General features: G+C 41.1%; 2 protein-coding genes and 2 non-coding genes across 6 annotated transcripts; all 4 read right to left on the bottom strand.

Moving 5' to 3' along the window:
- Positions 1–137: 137 nt before the first annotated feature.
- Positions 138–220, bottom strand: trnal-cag (transfer RNA leucine (anticodon CAG)). The gene has a single exon. It is a non-coding gene; the product is annotated as a tRNA-Leu (tRNA).
- Positions 221–403: 183 nt separating this feature from the next.
- On the bottom strand, positions 404–475 carry trnaq-cug (transfer RNA glutamine (anticodon CUG)). Its single transcript has one exon. It is a non-coding gene; the product is annotated as a tRNA-Gln (tRNA).
- A 1,487-nt stretch (positions 476–1,962) lies between these two features.
- LOC140278187 (FERM domain-containing protein 6-like) lies at positions 1,963–5,767 on the bottom strand. Of its 3 annotated transcripts, XM_072373129.1 has the most exons (12): positions 5,631–5,767; positions 4,988–5,335; positions 4,838–4,896; positions 4,542–4,743; positions 4,137–4,292; positions 3,820–3,885; positions 3,652–3,720; positions 3,384–3,558; positions 3,068–3,232; positions 2,633–2,764; positions 2,509–2,531; positions 1,963–2,425 (listed from the first exon to the last, which is right to left on the bottom strand). In XM_072373129.1, the coding sequence occupies exons 2-12, from the start codon at positions 4,988–4,990 to the stop codon at positions 2,384–2,386; spliced, it is 1,092 nt and encodes a 363-aa protein (XP_072229230.1). In that variant the 5' UTR covers positions 4,991–5,335; positions 5,631–5,767; the 3' UTR covers positions 1,963–2,383. The 3 variants fall into 3 exon arrangements, with proteins under 3 accessions (XP_072229230.1, XP_072229228.1, XP_072229229.1); XM_072373127.1 differs by having other exon boundaries at positions 3,384–3,720; XM_072373128.1 differs by having other exon boundaries at positions 2,509–2,528; positions 3,384–3,720.
- A 704-nt stretch (positions 5,768–6,471) lies between these two features.
- gpam (glycerol-3-phosphate acyltransferase, mitochondrial) lies at positions 6,472–22,644 on the bottom strand. Its single transcript, XM_072374140.1, has 21 exons — positions 22,459–22,644; positions 19,825–19,963; positions 19,526–19,645; positions 19,104–19,177; positions 18,188–18,301; positions 17,766–17,915; positions 17,525–17,624; positions 16,990–17,126; positions 16,092–16,191; positions 14,513–14,725; positions 14,209–14,322; positions 13,926–14,011; positions 12,769–12,881; positions 11,643–11,713; positions 10,996–11,263; positions 10,715–10,872; positions 10,295–10,372; positions 10,013–10,150; positions 9,711–9,900; positions 9,419–9,477; positions 6,472–9,296 (listed from the first exon to the last, which is right to left on the bottom strand). Exons 2-21 carry the CDS (start codon positions 19,906–19,908, stop codon positions 9,180–9,182), a joined length of 2,484 nt encoding a protein of 827 aa, XP_072230241.1. The 5' UTR covers positions 19,909–19,963; positions 22,459–22,644; the 3' UTR covers positions 6,472–9,179.
- Positions 22,645–23,278: the final 634 nt, after the last annotated feature.

The following is a 23,278-nucleotide window of genomic DNA, read 5'->3' as shown; positions in this document are numbered from 1 at the left end:
TAGTTTGGTAGTTCAATAGAAATAAACACTTGCATCACAGTAAAAAACATACATGTGTTTTATTCAAAGTCTTTATTTCTCATGATTATTAATAATCCATTTGGGTAACATTTGTTGGCTGTATGGAAAATGAGGGCTGTCAGAAGTGGGATTCGAACCCACGCCTCCAGAGGAGACTACGACCTGAACGTAGCGCCTTAGACCGCTCGGCCATCCTGACAATTTGGGTCGGCGGGAATGAAAACACGGGGCACAACAAACCATATCTTCAGTAGTTGGTAGTTTTTGATTGTTTGTAGTTTAAAAATTTGTGTTCATATTTTCCCCATTATGCGTTTGTAGCCAGATCAGGTTCTAGCTATTTGTATCTTCCTAATATGTGTTATAGGAGCGACGAAAACGAAGGTCCTACCGAGATTTGAACTCGGATCGCTGGATTCAGAGTCCAGAGTGCTAACCATTACACCATAGAACCGATATGTACCAACGATAGTCTCGTCATTTTTTTTCATGAACTCGTTATATTGATAAATGTTGTACGTTATACATACCCTCAAAGGGATCAAAACATTTTTTGTGTCTCCAGCACTGAAAAGAATAGCTTAAAAGGTACAAATAAAACCTCAATGACTCGTAAAGGGCAAAAAATCCTCCAAGTGGACCTCAAGAAAACAATTTGTGCACGTGTAACAAAGTTCTGAAGTTGTAAAAACAATTTGTGCATGTGTCACAAAGTTTTGAAGCTGGAAAAATAGATTGTATGTTTATGTGTAAAACATATTTGTATCTGTGAGAGTATTTTGTGCATGTGTAAAATTAAATCCGATGAACACATACATTTTCCACCTTCAAGTGTGACCCTGAAGTTACAAGTTTACAAAATTCGAGTTACAAGTACGAATTTTGACCCAGTTTTGACGCCTGAGTGACTAGCCAATCAGCACGTTGCTTACTGACTTGCCAATTAACCTGGTGCAGAGCTATAGAGTATATACGCTATAGCTCTACCGGTGCCCGCCCACGCGCCAACCAACCATCCAATCAAGGAAGAGCCGGGCCGGGATCTGAGCGCCAACTACATGCTGTGGGCACAAGGTGGTACTGATTTAGGAAAAAGAGGATGGAGTCAAACGCGTGGTCACATAAGTTAATTGAAGGTATCGGCAATTTGACGATATAGCGAAAGTTTCTCGATGTCTTCATAAAAGTGGTCATTTAGGCCTAACCATGTGAAATGACGACTCTTCTGACAAAAACTGTAGTTTAATCCGTGCGCGTGACAATACGCGAGCGTGTCACTTAGCCGACTGTATGTGTGTGTGTGCGCGCGCGCGCGTGGCTGCGTTGTTTCACTCAGCTACGCTTTTCAGCGACTGTGCCACTTAACGGAAATCAACTTTTGGCACGACACCTGTCATTTCACATCTTTAGGCCTATATGATCGCTTTTATGACAACACCGAGAAACCTTTGATTTCGCTATATCGTTAAATTGCAGATATTGTCATTTAACTTACCTGAGCACGAGCGTTTGACTCCATCCTCCTTTTCCTAAATCACTAACAACGTGTGCCTACTGAGTGTCGTAGGCGCTCACATCCCGGCCCCTTGATTGGATGATTGGTTGACGCGTGGGTGGGCACCGGGTTAATCGGCAAGTCATTAAACAACGTGCTGATTGGCTATTCACTCAGGCGTCAAAACTGGGTCAAAATTCGTATTTGAAACTTGAGTTTTGTAAACTTGAAACTTCAGGGTCACACTGGAAGGTGCTAAATTTGTGTGTTCATCGAATTTAGTTTTACACATACACAAAATACTCCCACATATACAAATGTGTTTTACACATACATAAACTATTTTTACGACTTCAAAACTTTGTTACACATGCACAATTTTTTTTACAATTTCAAAATCGTTCTGACCCTTATTTGAGCCCATGATATACAAACTGCTTGAGTTTGCACAGTAGTGAGATTTTAATACACATGGAAAATGTCAGCATCCATGTTGAAATTACAGTCTCTAGAGTAAATACAAAGCATACAGTCCCTCATCACTCAAAAAATCCTTCTAAATGCCATATATTAGTGCTGTAATTGTGTTCCTATAATGTTAAATAGTCAAATTCTAATCTATTTCTAATCTATCACTGTTAAATAATGCAGTAATAGATATAATAGTCATTGTAATTAATTATTAGTTAGAAACTGACCTCAGGTGTACTGCTACTCAAGTAATATTAATAATAATACATTTTATTTATAATGCACTCTTCATGAGGGATCTCGGGAATGACAAACAACATCTCAACATGATCTTCTTGGTCTTCTTGTTCTGGGGTGGAGGGCATGTGATAAATCTGTCTCCCCTCTGGCTGTAAATTAGTCCAAAGACTCTCCTTCACCAGCTCTCCTCCAAAGAACCTGAACAGCAGAGTAAACAGCGTTTGTCTGTGACGCAGCACAAAGCTGGACTTTCTCAAACAGAGAGATCTGGTTTTGCTCACCTGTTTCATTTCCATGTTGACTGCTGACAATAGGAGAAGACATCGAATTACACGATGGAAGAACAACAGAACTGATGCACACGTTGTCAAAATGTTTTCCTTAGATGGTGATTTTTGGACTAACCTGCCCAGTGAGAGGAGGGAAGCACCAAAGGTCCATCCACAGACACGCCATAGAGCAACTCAGTCAGCCAAGACATCTCTGCTGGGCTGTCAACAAAAACTTCTCCTGGTTCATTCTCCCACAGTTCTGCCTCTGTCATCAACGCAAATACACAACTCAATTAGATTTTAAGGAGAAAATTAAAAAAAAAAACAGCTTAATCAGCTTGTAAAAATGTGTCAAAGGAAAGTGCGAATGATTGATTTCAGCATGAATTAAAGACACAATGCAGCATCCCTCGTTGTTGTTGAAGTCATGGCTGTGAATCATTTCAACTTTATTTCTTTCCTACATAACAAACCTGAGATTGGGAAGAGCTTTTAATCTGTTTTATAAGTTAAAGAGTGACTAATGACTCCACAGGTCACAATCTGACAATCAGTCTCAACCGCTGACCCGATGGAGAGCCTTCATCCTCCTCCTCCTCCTCTTTGGTCCAGGCTGGAGCTGTTTCCACGACAACGCTGCAATCAGACATGGAGGATGTGAGGTTGTGGCAGCGAAGTCTCTCTGTTAAGCATGTTGTGTCACAGATGTAGGCTTCTTTGTAGAAGTGACTGGCTGAGGAGACAGAGACAGACAGAGAGTCACATCTGAAGTGTGACTGGAGTTAAAACAGGACACATGAAGCTGATCTAAAACTGGAGTTATGTTAACCGAACCGGGTATAATTCTGGCAAACAAAGGGGATCAAGTAAGTATGCATGCTGACCTTGCACGTCCTCTAGCTGCTGGATGTAGCTGACTGCATCCCTGGTGTTGATGTGGAGCTGGTGGCTGTCGCTGAGGTGCCTCAGGATGTGCTTAGAGTGGAAGGCAGAATGTGTGTAATACACCAGCTTGGGAAGGCACAGAGAGCCCACTGCTGTGATTTCAAACCTGCTGCCCTGCAAAGTGAGAGTGAGGCATGAATATAAAGGAAAAGCTGCCGTTGCGTGAGTAAACCGAGAGCAGACGAGTGTGTGGCCTTTAGGGCCAACCTGGAAAGTGAAGCGGTCGATATCTGTCCAGGAGAAATCAAACAACGCACGTCGCATCCCCTCCACCTCCTTTGGATTAATAATCAGAAAATCAAAGCAAGCAAACTCAGGAGTACACTGAATATAAAAGCTTATAATCATCTTTCCTTCAATGACTTTCCTTCTGACCTCAGAAATATGGACTCCGGTCAGTGACACACCAAGAACGATTAAACTTCTCGGCTTCTTCTTCTCCTGCACATGAAATTGGAGAAACAGATCAAATAAAACCTTTTTAGCTCGCGAAATACAAAATGCAACAGAGATGGTGTCTTAAAAATCACACAAATATAACCAAGACACACAAAGGAAGCAGTATGTGAAGGAAAAATCTGGTCAAAATAAAGCTTCACCTTGAACCTGTAAAAAGGTTTACTCAACACAGGGTCTTGAATGTGTCAAAAATCAGTACAACCGGTACTATCTGTAGACACGTCAAGTCAGACCTGTCTCACTCTGTAGAAGGTCACTGCTCCATCCTGCAGGCTGCCGACCTCTTTTATAAACCGCAGGATGGCTTGACTGCGTGACACGCCCCTCAGCTCACCATGCAACACCGGGCCGTGCTGGAGGAGGTAATCTCTTCCCCTGCGCTTTATGAGCTTACACAAAACACACGAAAAGAGCCAAGGTTAGGCGCAAAATATGGAGACCCAGAGGGGCAAAAACGGTAGCATTTCAAAAGACATTTTACAAAATCTAGTGACGCAATCAATACCTAAATAAGAGCTCACAGAACAGAGGAACAGCATCATTTCTGTTTGTTTTGCTTTGTGTTTGCTCAAAGGTAATTTTTCATGTAATATTTTCTTCTTTTGTTGTATTTTGTAGCTCAGGGTCACGATTTTTACCCAGGAGGGGAAGTAATCCTCGGGAAGAAAGTAATGTTCACACTTTCTGTCCTGTCTCCCCTCTCCCTGCACCAGGTCTCCGACTTCAGCTTGGAGGGCGGACGCTGCCAGCTGGAAGAACAGAGCTTCCTGGTGACGGCTCTGTGAATGCAGCACCTTCTGCCTCAGCTCGGTGTAGTAGAACTGCTGCACTTTGCTGCTCCTGGGGGTGGGGGGTGGATATATTTAAGATGATTTCCTGTCTTATCGTACTAGGTCATTTTTAAGAGAAAGATTCCGACTGTAAACAAACTTACAATATTAGCAACCCACTTCCCACATAAAACCGCACCCTCAAAAAGAAGATGAATGGGACCTGGAGGTGCAGAATTAATTATTAGTCCTCTGCTAATGTCTGCAGTCATCTCGTATGAAATCAAACAGAATCCTGCAAAGAAATTACGCACCATTACGGATCCCCTGTTCCATCTTTTGCCAAAGTACTTGCTCAACTTTTGGTCCAAATCAAGAAAGAGATATTCGTTATCTTAGAAAACAAAATGTGCATCAGAAATCAACAGAGGGAAAACAGGGTGACATCAGGCACAAAGATGTTCTCAGCATTAAAAGGACCTTCCATCTCCCCCTCATCGCCTGTACACACCACAGCATTCCACAGTAAATTAAGTCAAAGCTTTTCCTCCCACAGCGAACAGTAACTGACCCCTGAGAACAGCCAGACCGAACACTTGGAGATCACTGACTCCGATCTGCTGCAGCACGCTGCTCAGCACCTCCTGGCCCCTGGCTCTCACCTGGAAATCACACGTCACACAATACCAGGAATAAACGAGGCAAGCATTAAATAACATCACCAACAAATGAGCTTTGTGTTCACATTGATACTAAAGCTGATACGATGGAGTCTTCTTCCTGGTGACTGTGAATTCTGCATTCCTTTTTCAAAGTGACCACAGTTTATGGGAAGCGACCATAGAGGTTTTTTTCTTGTTACATAGAATAACCCCTGAGGTATATAGGAACATGTTATTATTAGATTTAGTTTATGGTTTTCTATTTCCAAGTGATGCATTACAGGAAGTTACTCACCCTTACAGTACAGTCCAGGTGCTGCTTGTTGGGCAGAAGGACACACACATGTCGAGTCAGTTTTGTCCTCATTGTCACAAAAGCCTCAGCTTGTCTTGGCCCTTCTTATATCCTCCCCCCGTCCTCAAACTAAACACAAGCCTTCCTCCCTCCTCAACCTAATGAAATGTGGGCAGATATAAGAAACAGAGGATCCCCCACAGTGCGTGGGCTGCAACTGGGGAATGTTTGGCATTTCTTTCAATAGGTGTCGATTGATTTTTGTTCTTAAAAGATGCAGCTTCTAACTATACCACCTCTGACATGTTCACACCAACACAAGGCAGAACACTCAAATACGTCAACATCAGGAGGACACATTTGGGATAAAGTTTGCTTTTCTTATTCAATTCAAAGCCTGGCAAAAAAGTGCAACAGCTGTGAGTCAGTTCACGATGATGATATCGAAACCACTCTAGAAATTTTCCGCTGAAACTTCACCAGGTTTGATGCAAACAAAGACGAAGCTCGTGATGCTTTATATGAGATCAGGGATGGGCTGCAGCTTCATGACCTTTCTGGCCAGCTGCGAAGCAGGGAGTGGCAGGATGAATTAATTACAAACAAACGGCTGCCAGAATATGACGGCAGTCGTGAGAGTAATGCACAAAATATCTCCACCTGCAGTAAAACAGAGCCTGTTTGTCTGTTTCTCTTTAGTCTCTGAACATTTATATGATGGCTCTACACGTGGAGCACATTCTTCACAAAATGGAAAAATCTTCTGTACCTGCACATTTGGTGTTGGTTAAATGATGTGAACACAACCATTCAGTCGGTAAAAGAAAAAAAAAGACGAGACCATTGTTAATCTATCATTAATTTATTTAAAAACAACATCTAACACTGCCAATTGTGCTTATTTCCAATGAAGCGAGAACAAAAAAAAAGAAAAAAAAGTGACATTTATCTTTTTTTTTTTTTAGTAGCTGGTGATTCTTCTTAAGGTGAAAACCCGTTCTCTCAACCTAAGCAACCTTTTAAGTCACAATCTACAGTGTTCGTTTGGATTCCCACATGAAACGGCTGTTGACATGCACAAAAACGGAACATAAAAACACAACCGAAGAGCACTAAAGTGCGTTAAAAAGGCACCCGCTCCCCAGGTACAGGCATGTTTTACATCATTACTGTGGCGGGATGTTGTTAAATGCAGCTCCAGTAGCAATAAGTCTCAACGATTCCCACTGCGGTTCATAAAAAGCAGAATCCTATTCGTACCGGTGCCATTGAACATACTTCAATATCACATTGACCTTTTTGGGTGCAGATGAGATACATTCAAGAGCTTTCTCTTTACATACTGTAATGCACACACACTACACTCTAAGATATCATTCTTAGCGAATTTCACATTGAAGAGTCTATGATTAAAGACGCGACCGGAGGAAACATGCAGAACAGTACGTAGAGTGGTTTTATCTTGGCCGAGGGGTCCCTTGTTGAGGGAACTTGTACAGGCTGCGGGCTCAGAAACGCTTTAAAACTCAGCATTATCTAAACAAGATTCAGCATGAGAACACATGTGCACACTCATCACACTCCCACTGAAGTTACATACTTGTCTGTTTGTCAACATGCATCAGTTTTTCCTTCACAAATCCACAACTTCAAATCAAGGGTTCATTTGTACACACACAGTAGACTTAACAAGTAATAAAGTTTGTATGTTCTGGAAAAAAACACATTTAAATGGATTGCGACCAGCAGTATCGTAGACAATCGTCACAAATATTCATATTAACAGTTTTTCCATTTGTCCACACACAATCAGTATGATTAGAAGTCCCTCCAATCGCAGTTCATCAAACTCTGACCCTTTCAAACATGCTCCTTCCTCCTCTGCTATCAGACATGCACACTCACACAGCAACACGTAGAACATTTCACGTCGACTCGTGTTCAATTCCGATTTAGATTTTAAATTACTCCTACGAAACAGGTCAATTTTAACTTCGTATGATTATAGTCTGGTTTTATTCTATAGCGTGGCTTCATTTTTTTTGTTAATGTTTGACTTTTTATTAAAGTTTTAGTACCGTCAAAGCAAACACCGATTTGATCCGGATTACTTCACTGGTAGCTTGAAATGCGCTTCTACAACGCGCTTTTGTGAAAGTGAGGAAGTGATATTGGAATTTCAGTCAAACCAACAATCGACAAAAATAAAGAGTAACTAACCTTAAAAATAAAAACGACTGTATTTGTTACCGTAGCCTTCTGCTCTTGTTTTGTTCCTCAGGTGTATTGTCACAGTACAGTAGATGCCATCTTGCCATCACAAACTTAGCCTGACTCATCGTTATCTCTGTCTTAGAAATGCCCAACAACTGGAGCCGAGTAGCTCACACAGCAGCAGTGCTACAAAGGCTTATGTACACTGTGTTTATAGAATAATGTGAAAAAAAGTGGTCATCCCAAATGCCTGCTTTCCCTGAAACACGTGACCAAAGAGTGTCTGAGCTGACTGCTTTTGAATGCATGTGGATGCGATGGCTGGTATTAAATATTTTTCAAGTGCTGTGCGATGGAACATTCATTAAGAAGTGAAAGTTGTAGCACAAACAAAGTCAAAGTCGTTTTTCATCAAATCCTCTTTGATGAAAAGTGGAACTGAATGCACTTAAGAGATGAGAGGTTTGAAAGCACTTAACTTGTAAGTGATCTTAGCCTCGACTATGCCACACTTTCAACAGGTATGCATTAAATTTACTGAGTAGATATTTCTGAAAGGCTGAAACACTAACTGCTTTGATCTCTAAAACCAACATATGTAAAGAATAGCTGACCTTAACTTTAATGGGAAATTTAAACATATATACATATTATGCAGGGACACAGTATTTCTCAGGTGTCAGCAAACCTGTGAGTCCAGTATTTATACATTAAAGACAGCAGAGTGTCTTTATAAGCACTATAAACGAGAGGCATTGTTCTCGTGACCTATGTACAGGAATTTCTTTTCAAAATAAGCTTTACATTAAACTACATTGTTGACATTTTCTACTGTTTGATATTAGAGTGCACTAAATAGATTCTAGCAGTTTTACAAACAAGCAGAAGTCTACATAAAAATGCCTTTGTAAGTTATGTTTACAGTTTATTTATTATGCATATGTCGTATTTATGAAAGGCAGCTCCCTTTGTTGAGATTGCTGTAAAGGTGATTATCGTTTTTTAGCCTGTTTGAATATCTTTTCTTCCGCTTTAAAATTTTGATCGTATTAAAACGTATCGACTTCGCTGGCATGATCTCAAAGACAGGATGATTCCTGGAGGTACCTTCAGGGAACGATGCGTAATTAATCATCTGCAGGGAGTCCAGAGACTGCAAAGGAAAATGGGAAGACTGGCTTCAAGTTTCTTCCGGCTAACAGTTAACAGTTAGCGGCTGTTACGTGAAGGCACTTCCTGGTAAAGCTTTCCACAGAGTAGCACCTGGGATTTTTTTTTAAGTAACCAGTAGAAGCCCTTAATTGGAAGGAGCCTGGGGTCTGACAGGTGTCTCGGTTACAGCAGGGTGAAACCTAAGATGTACTGCAGGAGTTTATTCCGATTGGCCTGAGGTAGAAAGGTACTGCTTAGCTCCAGGGTTGTTACTTTGTTCTCTCTTCGCTCCTTTAGGACCTACAAGATCACGACAACAAAAGAGAAACAAGTTACCCTAAACCGGAGGACTGTGTGCATCTGCCAAAGTCTACAAAAGCAATGAGGAACTTCGTGTAATGACACTATGTCTGTATGTTTACCCCGAGCTCTTTGAACGTCCTCACTGTGTTCTTGACCAGATAATGAGTTGCACTTTCGCCTGAAAAAGAGGAGAACATGATTACAAAGTGCTCTAACAGATTTTCAACAAATAAAGAACAGACTATGTGTGTCTAATTCACTGATTCTTTAATCTGCAGTTAAAGTTTTCTTTTTTATTTTGGTTGAAATGGATTATACTGTTGTAATATGATATGTTTATATCAAGTAGGTAAATCTTGGTGATGATTTTCGAATATGTACCAAGCAGTCGAAAAAATGCTGTAGTATTACCATAAGCAGCCACGCCTCTCTCTGTGCGTGTGAGCAGGTATCTGAAGAGCCTCTGGGTGTACTCTGCCTCAGGCATGGGTTGACTCAGACTGTGCACAAAAATCGCAGCCCCACTGTAGGCCTCCAGCACAGGGCTGAGCAGTCGCTGCAGGAACACAAAGAACTCCTGGTGCTCCGGTGAAACGCTCACCTGATTTATCGCAAACACAAGACAGTCAATCACTGGATGCCATGTGGAGCCCAACAGCTTCAAAGTTATACCAGATTACAGATCTTATTAGATAGGTATGATGAAACTAGACCTTCAGGTAGCGATCTCTCTGCTCCTCTCCAAAGTCACTGTCCTCGTCCTCTTCGTCACTTCTCCAGGAAAGGGGCTCAGAGAACTTTTTGGGCCAAGGCTCCTCTGCAGGGCCGGGGCTCAGTTCTTCTTGGTCCTCCTGACACGCAAAGAAAAAATTAGATTGACTAGGCCGTGAGAACATTCCACTGCTTATAAGCAACGATAGTTAATAGCAACCCATTTGGTTTATCAGTATTTATCAGTATTTAACCAGTAGCAGAATTAGAGTCTGTAAAGTCACCTCTGCCACGTAGAGGACTCCATATTGGATCAGCCGGGTCACTGCATCGTGAAAAACCTGGTAAATAGTCTGACAGGGCTGTGGGGCAAGGCACAGAATATGTGAAGAGCATTAGTTTTCAATGCCATAACTAAGGGAGCAGTTTTTTTTACAGTAAATATATTTGTGGTTGCTGAGAACAAGTGTAACACTTCCACTCAGCAGTGGACTTACCAAATACATATGTAGCCTATGTATGTATAGTCTGTAGTTCCAAAGTTTACATCAGATCATTACATCAGATGAGGATTGCATATTGACACGGGTTAATAAAAAACTTTTATTTTTCACTTAAGATGCAAAAAGTGACATGAAATTCTTTAAGAAATCCCTTCAAAATCCTTCAAAAAAGTTTGGAAAAATGCAATATGCAGGACTTACTGGTGCTACAGCCACCTCATTGATAAGGAAGTGGGAGAGACCGGCGGCCTTGCGGATGAGCTTCTCCTGACTGAGAAGCAGACTACTTGGATCCACAGGCTGGTGATCAGAACCTGACTCCATCACCAGCTCTCGCTGCAGTGACAGGATGCTTGAAGCTGGGGACAAACAATGAAGAAAACAAGGTGGAGGAAACGTGACAAGTTTGAGACTTGTGAACCTAAATTGTGACGGACTGGGCTGGCACCAATCAACACTAAATAGCAATTAAGCTAACATACCAATCATTGCATCAGAAATAAAGACATGAAATAGGCCGTTGCTGTAGAAGTTGAGCTCAAAAAGTGCCGGCACAGTTTGGCTGGGTGCGATGGTAAACTCTCCATTGCGATTGGCGCTGCTGGTCACATTGATGCAGTTTTCCAGGAGGTGCAGAGCACGCATGACCACATCCTCAGAGTTCCCCGAAAAGCCCAGGTCAAAGTCCCGGGACAAGATCTCCTCCTTCATGTTGAAAAAGTCCTCCACAAGCTTGGACAGCACCACCCCCTGGAGGAAAGAGAAGGAAAGATACAAGCCTGGAAATATTGAAATCAAAAGGATTCAATAAAAACAAAACAAAGAAGACGAAAAAAAAGCTTTACCACAGGCAGTACAGCCAGTTTGGCAGGATTAGAAAGATAATCAATTTAATTACATCAGTGCACCTGCAGAGGGCAGAGCGTCACCACTACAGTACGGTGGCAGCTGTAAAAGAAAGCAGGGGGACCAATATTTCTAGCTAAGACGTCCATTTCTTCTGTGTGTCTCAATGTAACTAGGAAAAAATGGAAGAAGAGGGCAAAAAAGACGGAAAGAAAGATTGTACAGCAGGCAGTGACAGACCACGAGCAGAGAGGAAGAGATGGAGATTAAAAGCCAGACTCACCTGTCTGTGTCTGTAGAGCAGCAGGCAGGCCACAATGTGGGTAGACATGATAGCTGAAGACTTGTTAGCCGCTGTGGAGAAAGATGCAGATAAACTGAGCAACACAAAGATAACAATATCACAGCCCACACATGGCAGTTCCGCTAACTGTTTCTATATCTTCAGCGTGACATGAGTTTCTTTTTGCAGCTCGCATATGTAGAGAAAAACCAAACAGAAGCAATGACTAAAGAACTCGGCTCCAGATTATATTCATCACCTCAGAGCACATTACAGACTAACATAAGGATCGTACGTTCGTATAGAAATAATTCCCTCTTGGCGAAACAGAGTTGAGGAAAAAAAACAACTTTTTTTTGACAGAAATAAATCACTGACAGATCCAGACTTATGGTGAACACCCATCTGCCTGAACCGGTTTAGGTGAGGGGATTTAAAAACATGCAATGTGCCAAGTCTGTCTACACATCACTTTGGTTATATAAAATTAGGGAACTCTCAGTAAAAACAAGAGTTAAACTTATCCAAAAGGAGTTAACTGCAAAGATAGGACACCGGATACATCAAAATGAATAATGTGTTTAAGGACAAAGGTTACTAGAGTCCATCACAAGCACAGTGCAAGCACAGAGGAGCAAAGCATTTGTGAACACCAAAGCCGGTATTGCATTCTTCCCTTCTTCTGTTTCTATCCTCCCCTCGTCCCTATTGGCTAAAAACAACATGCCATCCAGCTGTAGGCTCTGTGATTGGCTGGGCCGACAGAAAAAGAAGGGGGAAAAAAAGCGTAAGAGAATGCAGCTGAATGAGCCGGGGTGAACTGGTTTGTGTAGCGTTACCGCCGGGCAAAGCACCCTGAGTGATGTGAAGCGGATGGGCTGATGCTGTGTTGTGTAGGATTTCAGCTAATAGAGGAGAGTATTTCATGGGTGCTGCCTTTGTCGGCAGGTGCGCCTTTAACTCGAGGATGAAAAGGAGACTCTTGTGATTGTGAAAAATGACCAAAGAATGAAAACATATGCTTCAATCATTTTCATAAATGAGATAAGATTCTTGGCAAAGCTGTAAACGACTCATTGGAGGGGTGCAGCAAATCTACAGTCTGCCATGATTCAGAGTTTCTTACTGAAGAGAACATGCTTGGCCAGGTTGTTGATAAGTTGTCGTCTAAAGATCTCATCGGGCAGCTCTCTGTCCATTTGCTCCTCTTCTTGACCTTCAAACAGCTCAGCATCAGGCCTTGAAGAATAACAATATGTGTTTTATTATAGCATATTATATGGCATGCATAATTTAAGCAGCTGTTGAATGCAACCTCAGCTAATTTCTCACACCTGGCGTACCACCTACTTTTTGCTCATAGGGGACAAAAAATATCTGATGAAAAGCCTTAATCGATGAAGGAGTTCCCTTTAGATTAAAATGTTATTTTTAAAGAAGTCAAAGAATCAGAATCAGAGGATGGAATCAATTATCATACGACAGTTAAGACAACTAACACAGAATTTTAGATGGAGGGGCTAGAAGTTGTTTTCAAGGCAGCCATTTTCACATGAAAAAGCAAAGATGCCTTATAATCACATTAACAACGACTGTGTTCTTTTTAGGTACAGGATCTTAATTAAAGCAACTGATTTGATTGTTTACCTACTGCTTCATGTCAAACTGGCTGCTGTGAAACATCTGAAAGAAAGGGCCTGAGCCTGCCCCCTACCTTACTTTTCTGTCATGGCCTTATGCTACAATCAGCTCCGTAAGTTAGGCAATTACTACTCTGAGCTGAATATATACTTAATAAAGATCATTATTAATCAACCGGGGCCATTTTGACCCTGAAGCTGCATCTTTCACTGGTATCATTTCCTTTTATTTCCACAATTATGGCCTTGTCTCAATATGTCTCAGGCAAGCAAGTCGCACTTAAGACATGAAAAGCTGGCAGGTGGAAGTCAGAATAGTATTGCGACAGCACATTGTGTAAACTCGTGACCCCACACATGCTGGGACAGACTGCAGCTGTCCTTGTGAATGTACTGTACGGCTGTCTTGGGGACAGCTTTGAAGTGAAGTAACCCCTACAAGTGCCAAGTCGAGGGCTCTTCTCAGATGTCAAATGACAGACACTGCTGTGAAGCAGCAGGAGGGAGAAACGGAGTTTGAACATGAAGGTTGTTACATCTAAGACTGAGGGACATGTGCTTTGTGCATAAGTGCAGGTCAGATGAAGACATCACTCATGCTGAAAAGAGAAGAGAGAATGTATGTGTGTGTGTTTGCACTCACTGAGCAGAAATGATGGAGGGCATCAAGGTGTTTTCCAGGGACACTGGTGGTGGAATATGACGGCTTCTCTGGCTGTCCAGGTACTCCTACATATGAAGCACAACCAGAGTGATACCAGGGCGCCGGTGACAAACTCGCTAAAACGTTGCTGATTCATGAAAGTTTACTGGACAATTTAATGGGAACGTATTCATAATTTGTTTCACTGCGTTAAATAAAGAGCATGATCTGAATTCTGTTAATGAAGGGTCTTCCATGATTTCTATCATATGTTGTCAATCACCTTCAGGGAGAAGGGTTGGTTGAAATCAACACGAACACAACCGTAGTTCTTCCTCAGCATCCGGAACACTCCACATGCTATTCCCCACAAGCTCTCATTCTTTTTGGGTTTGCCCTAAAAGACAGAAAGGGTCAGACAGTTATCGTAAAACATCTATGACAGCGAAGTCAAAGCTATGCATCTCAAAAATAAAAATATATGTTTTTTGTTGCTAAAAAAAACACTCTTTCTCCAAAGCATATCCAGAAGTCACATAATAACCTATAAAACACACTAAAACAACAGAAATCATCCAAGAGCTTACCAGCTGTTCACTATTGTAGTTGCCCTCTATAATGCGGTCGTAAGAGATGCCAACTGGCACCACCAGTACATCCCCGATGGCCCCAGTGCACAGAGTGTCGACCACAATGGACAGCATGCCTGCACGTGCAGGCGATGGCTTACCACTGCGGGACCGAGTACCCTCCAGGTAGACCTCCAAAAACTGCTGCTGCCGCAACAACTCCTCTGTGTACTGGAGAGGAATTGAAACAGGGAGAAACATATGTGTGAAGGATGGGAAGAAGGTAAATTCAATAAGGTCAGAGACTTTGGGTGAACATTTTTGATATTCTTAAACATAAACTTATGCCAGTGTGGCAGTTGAGCCTAATAGAGACTATACAGCTAGTGTGGTTTACAGCCTTGATGATATAAGTTAAACATGAGTGGTCGTAACCAGCACTCTGACCCTGATACACAGTGGGGGGAACTGAGCACGTGCAGGTAGCCATGCTGTGTAATGATATCCTCCTGATAAGTGTATACACAGCTGTCTGTTGCCATGCTGAAACGTTAAACATGTGTATTTTTGTCCTGAAATAGACCATAGGTTGTGGGACAAAGTTCAAGCTATGAAAAAGACTTTTTTTAAGAGTTATACCTCTAATGACATTTCTATAAAGACCAGAATTGTGCCAGATTTAATCTCAACCTCTGCTAAATCACATTACTTTGTCCTTTGGAAAAGTGCTGAGACAAACTTGCCTTCTGTTTTTGACAGAGCACCACTTAAGATGTCCTCAGCCCAGTGGAATAAACTGATAAGTAGCTCATTCTTTTCAAGAAGCTGACCTTGTGTCTCGCTGGTAACTTTTAACGTAGGGATGCGATACAATGTGGACTTGATAACTCAGCATACCGGTTATTTTGTTGCCTTCACTATTCTCAACTATCTCTAAAGACACAAGGCATCAGTAATTTGCAACTATCTGGTGAATTCAATCTATCACTACTGAATCCCCGTTTTGAAGCACGTTAATAGCATTTCTACTTCTCAAGCATGTTTGAAGCGGCTTTTGATGACAAAGCGATAATACTCACATTAGTAGTCCTCCACAATAGGTCTCCTAAAGATTTTGCAGCTAACACAAACCTGCTGATCTGAATTATCGGGCTGAACAAAAAGCTCAGGTTTAGGTCTCAATCTCTTAAGAGTCTATTGAAGCATAAAGCACCCATCAGAATAGTAATGCTTTTTGTACCACCAGGAAAGCCTTAAATCCCCATTAAAAAAAACCTGTGTGTAAAGTGGCTGCATCATGAAATCTATAAATGAGTGGCAATGGCTACTAATGAAGTAGAAGTAGTAAAGCAGCTCATCTCAGTGGGTTTTATCTTTGAATGACAACAAAAATGATAGGATTGTTGTAATGTCAAAATAACTACATAAGACGAAACCCCATAAATCTAATGATTCTGACTATAAACTAAAAGTAGCGAAAGTGGGAAAACGTGGCTGTGCTAACATCATAAAATAAAAGCTTTGAACTCGCCTCGCTCAGAGCAGCAAAGCGGGAAAACAACCAGCTCTTACTGTTAAAATACGAACAGACTCTTACTGCATGCAGGAGTGATCTGTACAAAATGTCTTTCCTCCCATCGCCCGTCTCTTCCATTTTCCGTCGAATGAAGAATCCTCCAAGTTTACGAATCAAAATGCTGGAACAAAAATAAATAAATAAAAAGAAAAAAAAAAGGCTTTACTGGCTTCCAAGCTAAACGTTCAACATGTGTCTCGTGCTGATGAAAGCATTTTTAAGGCACCAGAGATCACTGATATGGTCAAGGTTTTGGGGCTTCACTATAAAGACATACAGATATCCAGGCTAACACCTTTGCTTCAGTTTCAACAGAGATAGATTTTGAAAAAGGGTGGAAAAATAGGGAGAAAATAGCAAATAGTCTTTAGATTGTTTGGCAAGGTATTGCACCACTTATGCACTCTACAACGACTTTTTAGAAAGAGGCAACCAAAGCCTGCTCAGCTGGTCTGGTTAATACTTCTGAGACAACAAACAGACAAAAGTCTTATCTAGTCCATTGGATTCAGGATATTCGTGTACAGATAATTGTTTCCAAAGACTGGGCATGTCTGTAATTGAAGGCTGTGACGGTATTGTCATAATTCCTCTTGAGAAATTGTGATCACTTTCCTGACTTTACAAAGATTGATTTTGTTAGCTGTATTTTTCAAAAACGTCTTTATTTCCTTATGCCTCCTCCTATATGTGGACACAGTTTACTAAATCCAATGAACAAAGAGAAGACAGTTCAGGATGATCCTTTTGGGGTGTTTATTGTAAAAAGCTCAATATAAGAGTCTAAAATGCTACTTGCAGCATGTTAGCCATGAAAACTCTTTTCTCGTAGCATGAAACTGAACCTTTTACTTTCAGCAAGCAGAAAACCACCTTTTCCAATGGATAAAACTTTACACAAAGCTTTAAGGCTGTATACCTGAGAATAGGGATGCTTAGGTTGTTTCCAGCAGCGATGTGTGGGGCTTTGATGTTGTGACAGAACAGAATCAATGTGATGAGCAGATAGTCGATGTGCGATTTGTGAACAGGAAGGAAGACCATGGGAACATTTTGCTGTAAAGATAAAAATGATAAAAAGTACAATTTTTATTTTTAAACCAGTTTAAAAAAACAAAATGCGACTTGCCTTTTCATTCAACCCATTTTCAATTAACATAAAGAACATTTACCATATCTCAGCAATGCACAAAAGCAACCAGTGTAGCATATTCATCAAATGCATATAATTCCACGTGTAACACTGTCTGTATAACTACAGTTATTTCATTAATATTCTTAAAGTCACTGCTCTGCGGAGAGATGGTGAGGAAAACTTTTTTACACACAGAACTCGGCAAATAAGATTTTAAAACATATCATGAGATTTTAGTGCAACAGTTCGTACAGTGAAAGTTTAATATGCTAAATACATAAACATAATCCATTGCATTTTCTGTGTATTTGCTGCTGACCTCTGTGGCAGCTTTCTTGACCATTTCCAGCTGTCCTTTGTGGATCTGGATGCTCCAGAAGAAACCATTAAACAGCCTCAGGAGCACCCACCCCGTCAGCCTAAACATAAAGAAAAATGGAAACAAATAGCAAGTTATCCACAGCTAAATAAATCTCACAGCAGTATAAAAAAAAACGTGAAGATCTCCCGAGCTGGGCCAAGATGCTGAAATGCTCTTCTAAACCAAACAACATCAATACCTGATAAAAGCCGGTGAAATGTTGGCCACCATCTCCTGGAGGAAGGCCCTGGCTTTCTGCTTCACTTTACTGACAGCCTTGTGCTCCTGGCCTGGCTTGCTGGCAGGAGCTTCAAAATCTGTGGCCACCTTCAAAATAGCAGTCTCCATCCTGCCATCAACCAAATCAGGACACAAACATAAGGCTGCACCTTTGAGCGTAAAAGCGCTGTTAGTGAAAACATTTGGATGCCGTTTCTCTCTCTGTTGTCACTTATTATTCCATTTCTCTTCAACGACACAGTTACTACTTTAACTGTTTGAGTATTTCTTAAAAAACAGCCACATTGCTAAGCACAGGTTAAAATCCTACAAAGGTTTACACTCTTCTTCAGGGACCATGACTCCTTTTAATGTCTCTTTAAATGTTATGGAAACGCCTACCTGCTGTTGTTGAGCACATTATCCACCATGTTCCTGGTGAACATATCCTTGTGGACATCTCTTTCCATGACAAACAGCACATAACTTAGCCTGCGTGCCAACCAGCCCCGCTGTCTGCATGAGGAAAAACAGACACACAAAGCATGCAGGCTATAGTCATGAAAGGAATAACATGTTTTGCATATGATGTAGCTTTGAGCTTTAAGAAAAAGCATGAAAATGTGATCAAAATCAAAAAAAGTATGGTTTAATTGATTATCTGAGTCACACAGTTTTCTTGGAAAGTTGTCAGCTCAAAGCTGACATAACCACCATCCACTCTTCTATAATCTCAGTTTTGCTCCACTTCGCTGAGATTACACCAACTGTGTTGAGCCAAAACAAACCATACCTTCGTGCACACACTGAGCTAAAATTTATTTTGGCCCAGGATGTTTGCCTACATGCTAATATAACTCAGATTAAAACACTCATACTTAAATAGTTCTTGAGCAGTGTGGAACATGATGGTAAGTAACCTTAATTGATGTACTAACAGTTAAATGTCCTTAAACTTTTAAAAAAATAAATTAAATATCTTCATTTACAGGATGCAGGATGGGGTTAAGAAATCGTGGTGTCTTTGTTTTGCTCCCTGAGGTCAGTCACTGGATGCATGCGTGTGGTGTCCACTAACAAACACTTTGAATTATTCATTCATCTACCTTTCAGATCAGATCAGCGCTCTTGACTTAAAGCCATTCATTATACACTGGGTAGTTAAGAAGCCCAGTCTTTACTTTCCTGACTGTACAGTTTTGTGGCGTTTCAAAAAGTTGAATTTGTTCCTCTTTCCAGGTTAGGGGCCTGCTCAGAGCAAAATAAAGTGAAAGTGATATGACACGGTGCTAGAGGAAGTGGATTTAGTTTTGTTTACCTAGTGTGGGTCTCATTTATGTAGATGACATTACGCAGCCCCAAAGATGGAATGCTGGGGTTGAATAGCTGATCCTGCAGCAAAAAAAAAAAAAAAAAAAAGGAACTCAAACAATGGGAAGGACACTTGAATCATTGACATTTGAAAAGGCAAATGATCTTTTATGATCTTTTAGACAAATCCCACTCATATATCTTTAAGTATCATCAGCAAACAAACTTTTACAAGTCTGACACACACTGAAACAATGATCATAATGACTGACTGATTCAAACATAATGAATTTCTTTGACTACAAACTGGCATATTTGCAATTTTCTTCAGCTTTAAACTTTAACACTACAACAAGTTATAGATTACAGCTATCAAGAGTTCAGCTAATCAGCTCAGGTTAGAGATAATTATCTGTAGAGTAACTTTACCCAGCTCTGTGGTGTACAGGAGTGACAGCATCGGCCCACAAATGGCCTCTTTCTGTTCAGCAGGCCCTCCTTCCACGTGTTGGCAACAGAGCGCAAGACTGAAGGGCTGGTGCTGCGGTCCTTAAAGCACAGCCACACACAAAACTCAATTAGGATGAAGGAGTAACAGATGAGAGGAACCGTTCAAAGGAACTAATGCACGCAAAGACAAGATTTACCACCTTTGATCTGACAAGACAAACAGTGCTGATGCTACCATCCACTCGCATTACAGTGATTAGTTTATGTTGGTGACTTACCAAGTCTTCATTGGGATGTTTCCAGCGGTTATACCACTGCTCCCCATTGTTGACCTGCAACAACAAGCCGTCCGACAGCTCCATAATCTCCGCTGCCCTCTCCTCTCCCACCAGATCACACAAACCAGCTGCTGGCAAGCTGGAAAGATACAAAAACATCTTACAGTTACATTTATCTGAACAGAAAATAAGCACATTTTCATTTTGTAAAATAAGAGCACTGGCCGTTCATTTGCCTAAATTCAGACAATATCTTAATGAGTCACATTAAATTAAGACCATGTGACCATCATGGCCACAGAGAAATGCTTACTAAAAATGAAATGGGATCACCAACACCTAATGTTGTCAGGTGTTGCAGCTCATTCTTTTGCTAATTGAGTTGTTAAAAACAACAGTGTCCTAAAAAAACATCAAGGTTACATTAAGGTACCATTTGTATATATCATGACAAAAATTTACAAGTAAATCCAATTTAAAAAAGTATAGGAACAACATATGAGGCAAAAAGACTCAAAGACTTTTCACAACTGAACATTAACTTAAGAAAACTTCCTCAATTTTACTAAGAGCTCATAAGCTGTTAGAGTTGGGGCAAAGACTTCCTCATTTTACAAACCACTCAAGCATCCTCAAACTGACAACCGCTGCCTTTAAAGTGAATCAATACTATTCATATGCCTTTCAAAATAGTCTCAATCAGCTTGAATGAGCTGACGCAAAACCTGCTTTAACCGAAAGAACCTTTAACTCAACAAAAGAGAGAAATTAGACTTTTCTCGAAAGAAGAAACAGGTTTTAAACGAATACTTGTAGGTTTATCTGACAAACTAAAGCAGGTACCTTAATTGCACACAGTCCGTGTTACATCCTGTGAAGCTGTGCACCTGCTGTGGACCTGTTCTTATGCATGAGTGCTGTAGGCAGACGTGTCCATAGTACCAGCCACATCCAACACATTCTTGACTTTGGATGATATTAGTCTGTAGATAGCGACATTTGCCAATAAACTGCTTCTCTGCCACATCACCACGTCAATCAAGTCAGACACAGTATATCCTGAGTCAATATCTCAGGTTCTTCCTGACTGAATCAGATAGCGTGTTCAGATTTTTTTTCAAAAGCAGAATGAGTACAGTCTGTTATCAGTAAGCAGGTCAAGATGTTAAGCATGTACAAACACATCATCTATGACTGATTGAAAGCTTTTCTAGAGTATCAGGAAAGCCCATTTTAAGCCTCAGAATGAAAAAGATGGATGCAATTTGAATCTGAAATGGAATAAAAAATGTCTTGACAGCAGTTGGAACAAAGGAAACAGAAAGGTTTTACAATCAGTGTGCAGTTATCATTATGAGATACTCAAAACAATGCCATACCGAACCACTTAAAGGGAACACGAAACGGCTGAGTTTGGAAAGTGAGTGGATGAGTCACTTTATGAATGAATGCTCTAACACCGAACATCATACAGTAGATCCCTCGGGAAGACTCTGCAACTCCAGCTTTCTGAGCATAAGTCAAAGAGAGATGGCAGACATCGTCTTTTTACGATGTTTTGGTCGTAGTCGGTGACACGCACACAGATAAGGGGAAACTGGGTTTTCATAGGGGTCAGTGACCAAGAGTACTCCTGCTGATGGGGTGACTTTGCTGGAAGCAAACCAGATAAGCTGAAGAATGAGGAGGTGGTGAGATTAGGTAACAGGTGAGGATGGCCACGTTATAGTATTCAAGTTTCAAAGCCAGTAGCCTGGATAAGTCAGCATGGAAAGAGTGCTTGCATTGAGATGTTATGTGTTGCTACCTTGCTAAATTTAGGACTACATCAACATAGTGTCTGAGGCACGTGATACCCATGATTATATTCCGCATTTCTCAATTCATAACAAATGAAAGGATAACAATAATCAGACAGTAAATACGTACGGGAGTGGGTTAATCCGTCTCGCACTCTTCGAGCTGTCTGCTGTAACCAGGTCAAAGACGAGAAGTCTTTGTGACAGATGGCCAGCGCATATATATAACTAGTACAGCAGACAACAATAGCACAAACCAGGCAGATTGTTGTCCAGTTTCGCTACACAGCAACGCCGTATTGTTTCGCTAAACCCGCTTATAACATCTATGACATCTGGACAGAAGGCTCCAGTTCGTGCAGAGTTAATACAGCATGTCCTCAGCAGTCTCTGTCAGCGTCTGTGGCTCTCTGCAAGGCATGCCGCTGAGCCTCATGGAGCAAATCTCAGGGCTTAGGGGCTCACAAAGGAGTCGTTTTAGCCTGCTTTAAACTAAATACCTTAATAGGTAACGGGAAAGCTTTTGACTGATATATGTCAGTGGGGCAGAAATGGCAAGATGTGAGATCCCACGCTGTCAAGGTTCCTTTAGATTTCAATGTCAATGTAAAGTTAACTGGCCAATGTCAGGTTATAATACGAAAAAAAACCCTAATGCGATGTCTCAACAAACACCGCTATTCTGGGTGGTGGGAGCTAGTGTTACAATACAGTTATTGTGTCTTTGACAATACACGAACCGCATTGGCTACAGTTACTTGAAACACTTGCGCTGTAGCTGCTAGCATCAGCGTTAGCTCGCTATGACGGCTCGCGAGAATGAAATATCACTTACCTTGAATATTGTTTTGCGCTGACTCATTTCTCAAAAGTAAGCTCGTCGACAAAATAAACCGGGCAGCTGCTGGGTATTTTTACTACCCTTTGCGTTAGCACCCAAGGTCTACTCTGCTTTAAGGAGCGGACGGCACCGCTTTGACAGAGGAGAGATGTGTGACAAGAGGGAGTACCACTCGTTGTTGATTAGTTACAGCAACCAACTGGCAGTCATGCAGTTCTGCTAGCAGCCAGGAGGGGTCAGTGCTGAGTCCATCTGACCACACCGGCCCGACCGTGGACGGAATACAGACCGGGCCGACTGGGCACAAGACCACAATTTACCAAAGAGGCCCGGTTTGATAACAAACTGATTTCCCATAAGCGAGACAAATCTACCACAAAGAGACCCTAAATAAGTCAAAACCCCACGAAAGGCTCAAAACATTTGGAATGAAAGTTTCAACTTAAGCCAACAAAAACAAACAAATAATAAAAACACATAAAACGAGCAACCCAAAACAAAAGGAAAGTCAAATGAAAATAGATAACACACAAAAGTATGAAATCAAAGATGAAAAATCAAAGTTACATAATAGCACAACAGTCACACAAAGACTGCAAATCCATCACATTTGTTTCCAATGTTGCCACTTCTTACCTGCGTGTCTGCTACTAGAATAAAGGAAGAAAAGAAGCTAAAATAAAATAAAAATAATAATAAAAAAGGGGGTTTCGAAAAATAACTCCATTACTTGTTTTAACAATATATTGAGAGAACCCTGAACAAGTAGTAGTAATATGCTGCAACAAAGGAGTAATAACAAAAATATATATAA

The sequence above is a fragment of the Leuresthes tenuis genome, unplaced genomic scaffold, assembly GCF_036924035.1.
Source record: "Leuresthes tenuis unplaced genomic scaffold, fLeuTen1.0.hap1 SCAF_20, whole genome shotgun sequence".
Lineage (NCBI taxonomy): Eukaryota > Metazoa > Chordata > Actinopteri > Atheriniformes > Atherinopsidae > Leuresthes > Leuresthes tenuis.
This window is presented reverse-complemented; position numbering and strand designations above follow the sequence as displayed.

What these genes read in the sequence shown, in the direction of transcription:
- gpam (XM_072374140.1), bottom strand. Translation starts at nt 19,908, where the DNA reads ATGGAGCTGTCGGACGGCTTGTTGTTGCAGGTCAACAATGGGGAGCAG. An exon ending in CTAAGCATCCCTATTCTCAG is followed by an intron (nt 16,192 to 16,989) that starts GTATACAGCCTT and finishes TTTTTGTTCCAG; the next exon opens with CATTTTGATTCGTAAACTTG. An exon ending in GGCCAAGCATGTTCTCTTCA is followed by an intron (nt 11,714 to 12,768) that starts GTAAGAAACTCT and finishes CTTTCTCCACAG; the next exon opens with CGGCTAACAAGTCTTCAGCT.
- LOC140278187 (XM_072373127.1), bottom strand. An exon ending in CCTTCTACAGAGTGAGACAG is followed by an intron (nt 3,886 to 4,136) that starts GTCTGACTTGAC and finishes TTTCATGTGCAG; the next exon opens with GAGAAGAAGAAGCCGAGAAG. An exon ending in GCAGCTAGAGGACGTGCAAG is followed by an intron (nt 3,233 to 3,383) that starts GTCAGCATGCAT and finishes CTGTCTCCTCAG; the next exon opens with CCAGTCACTTCTACAAAGAA.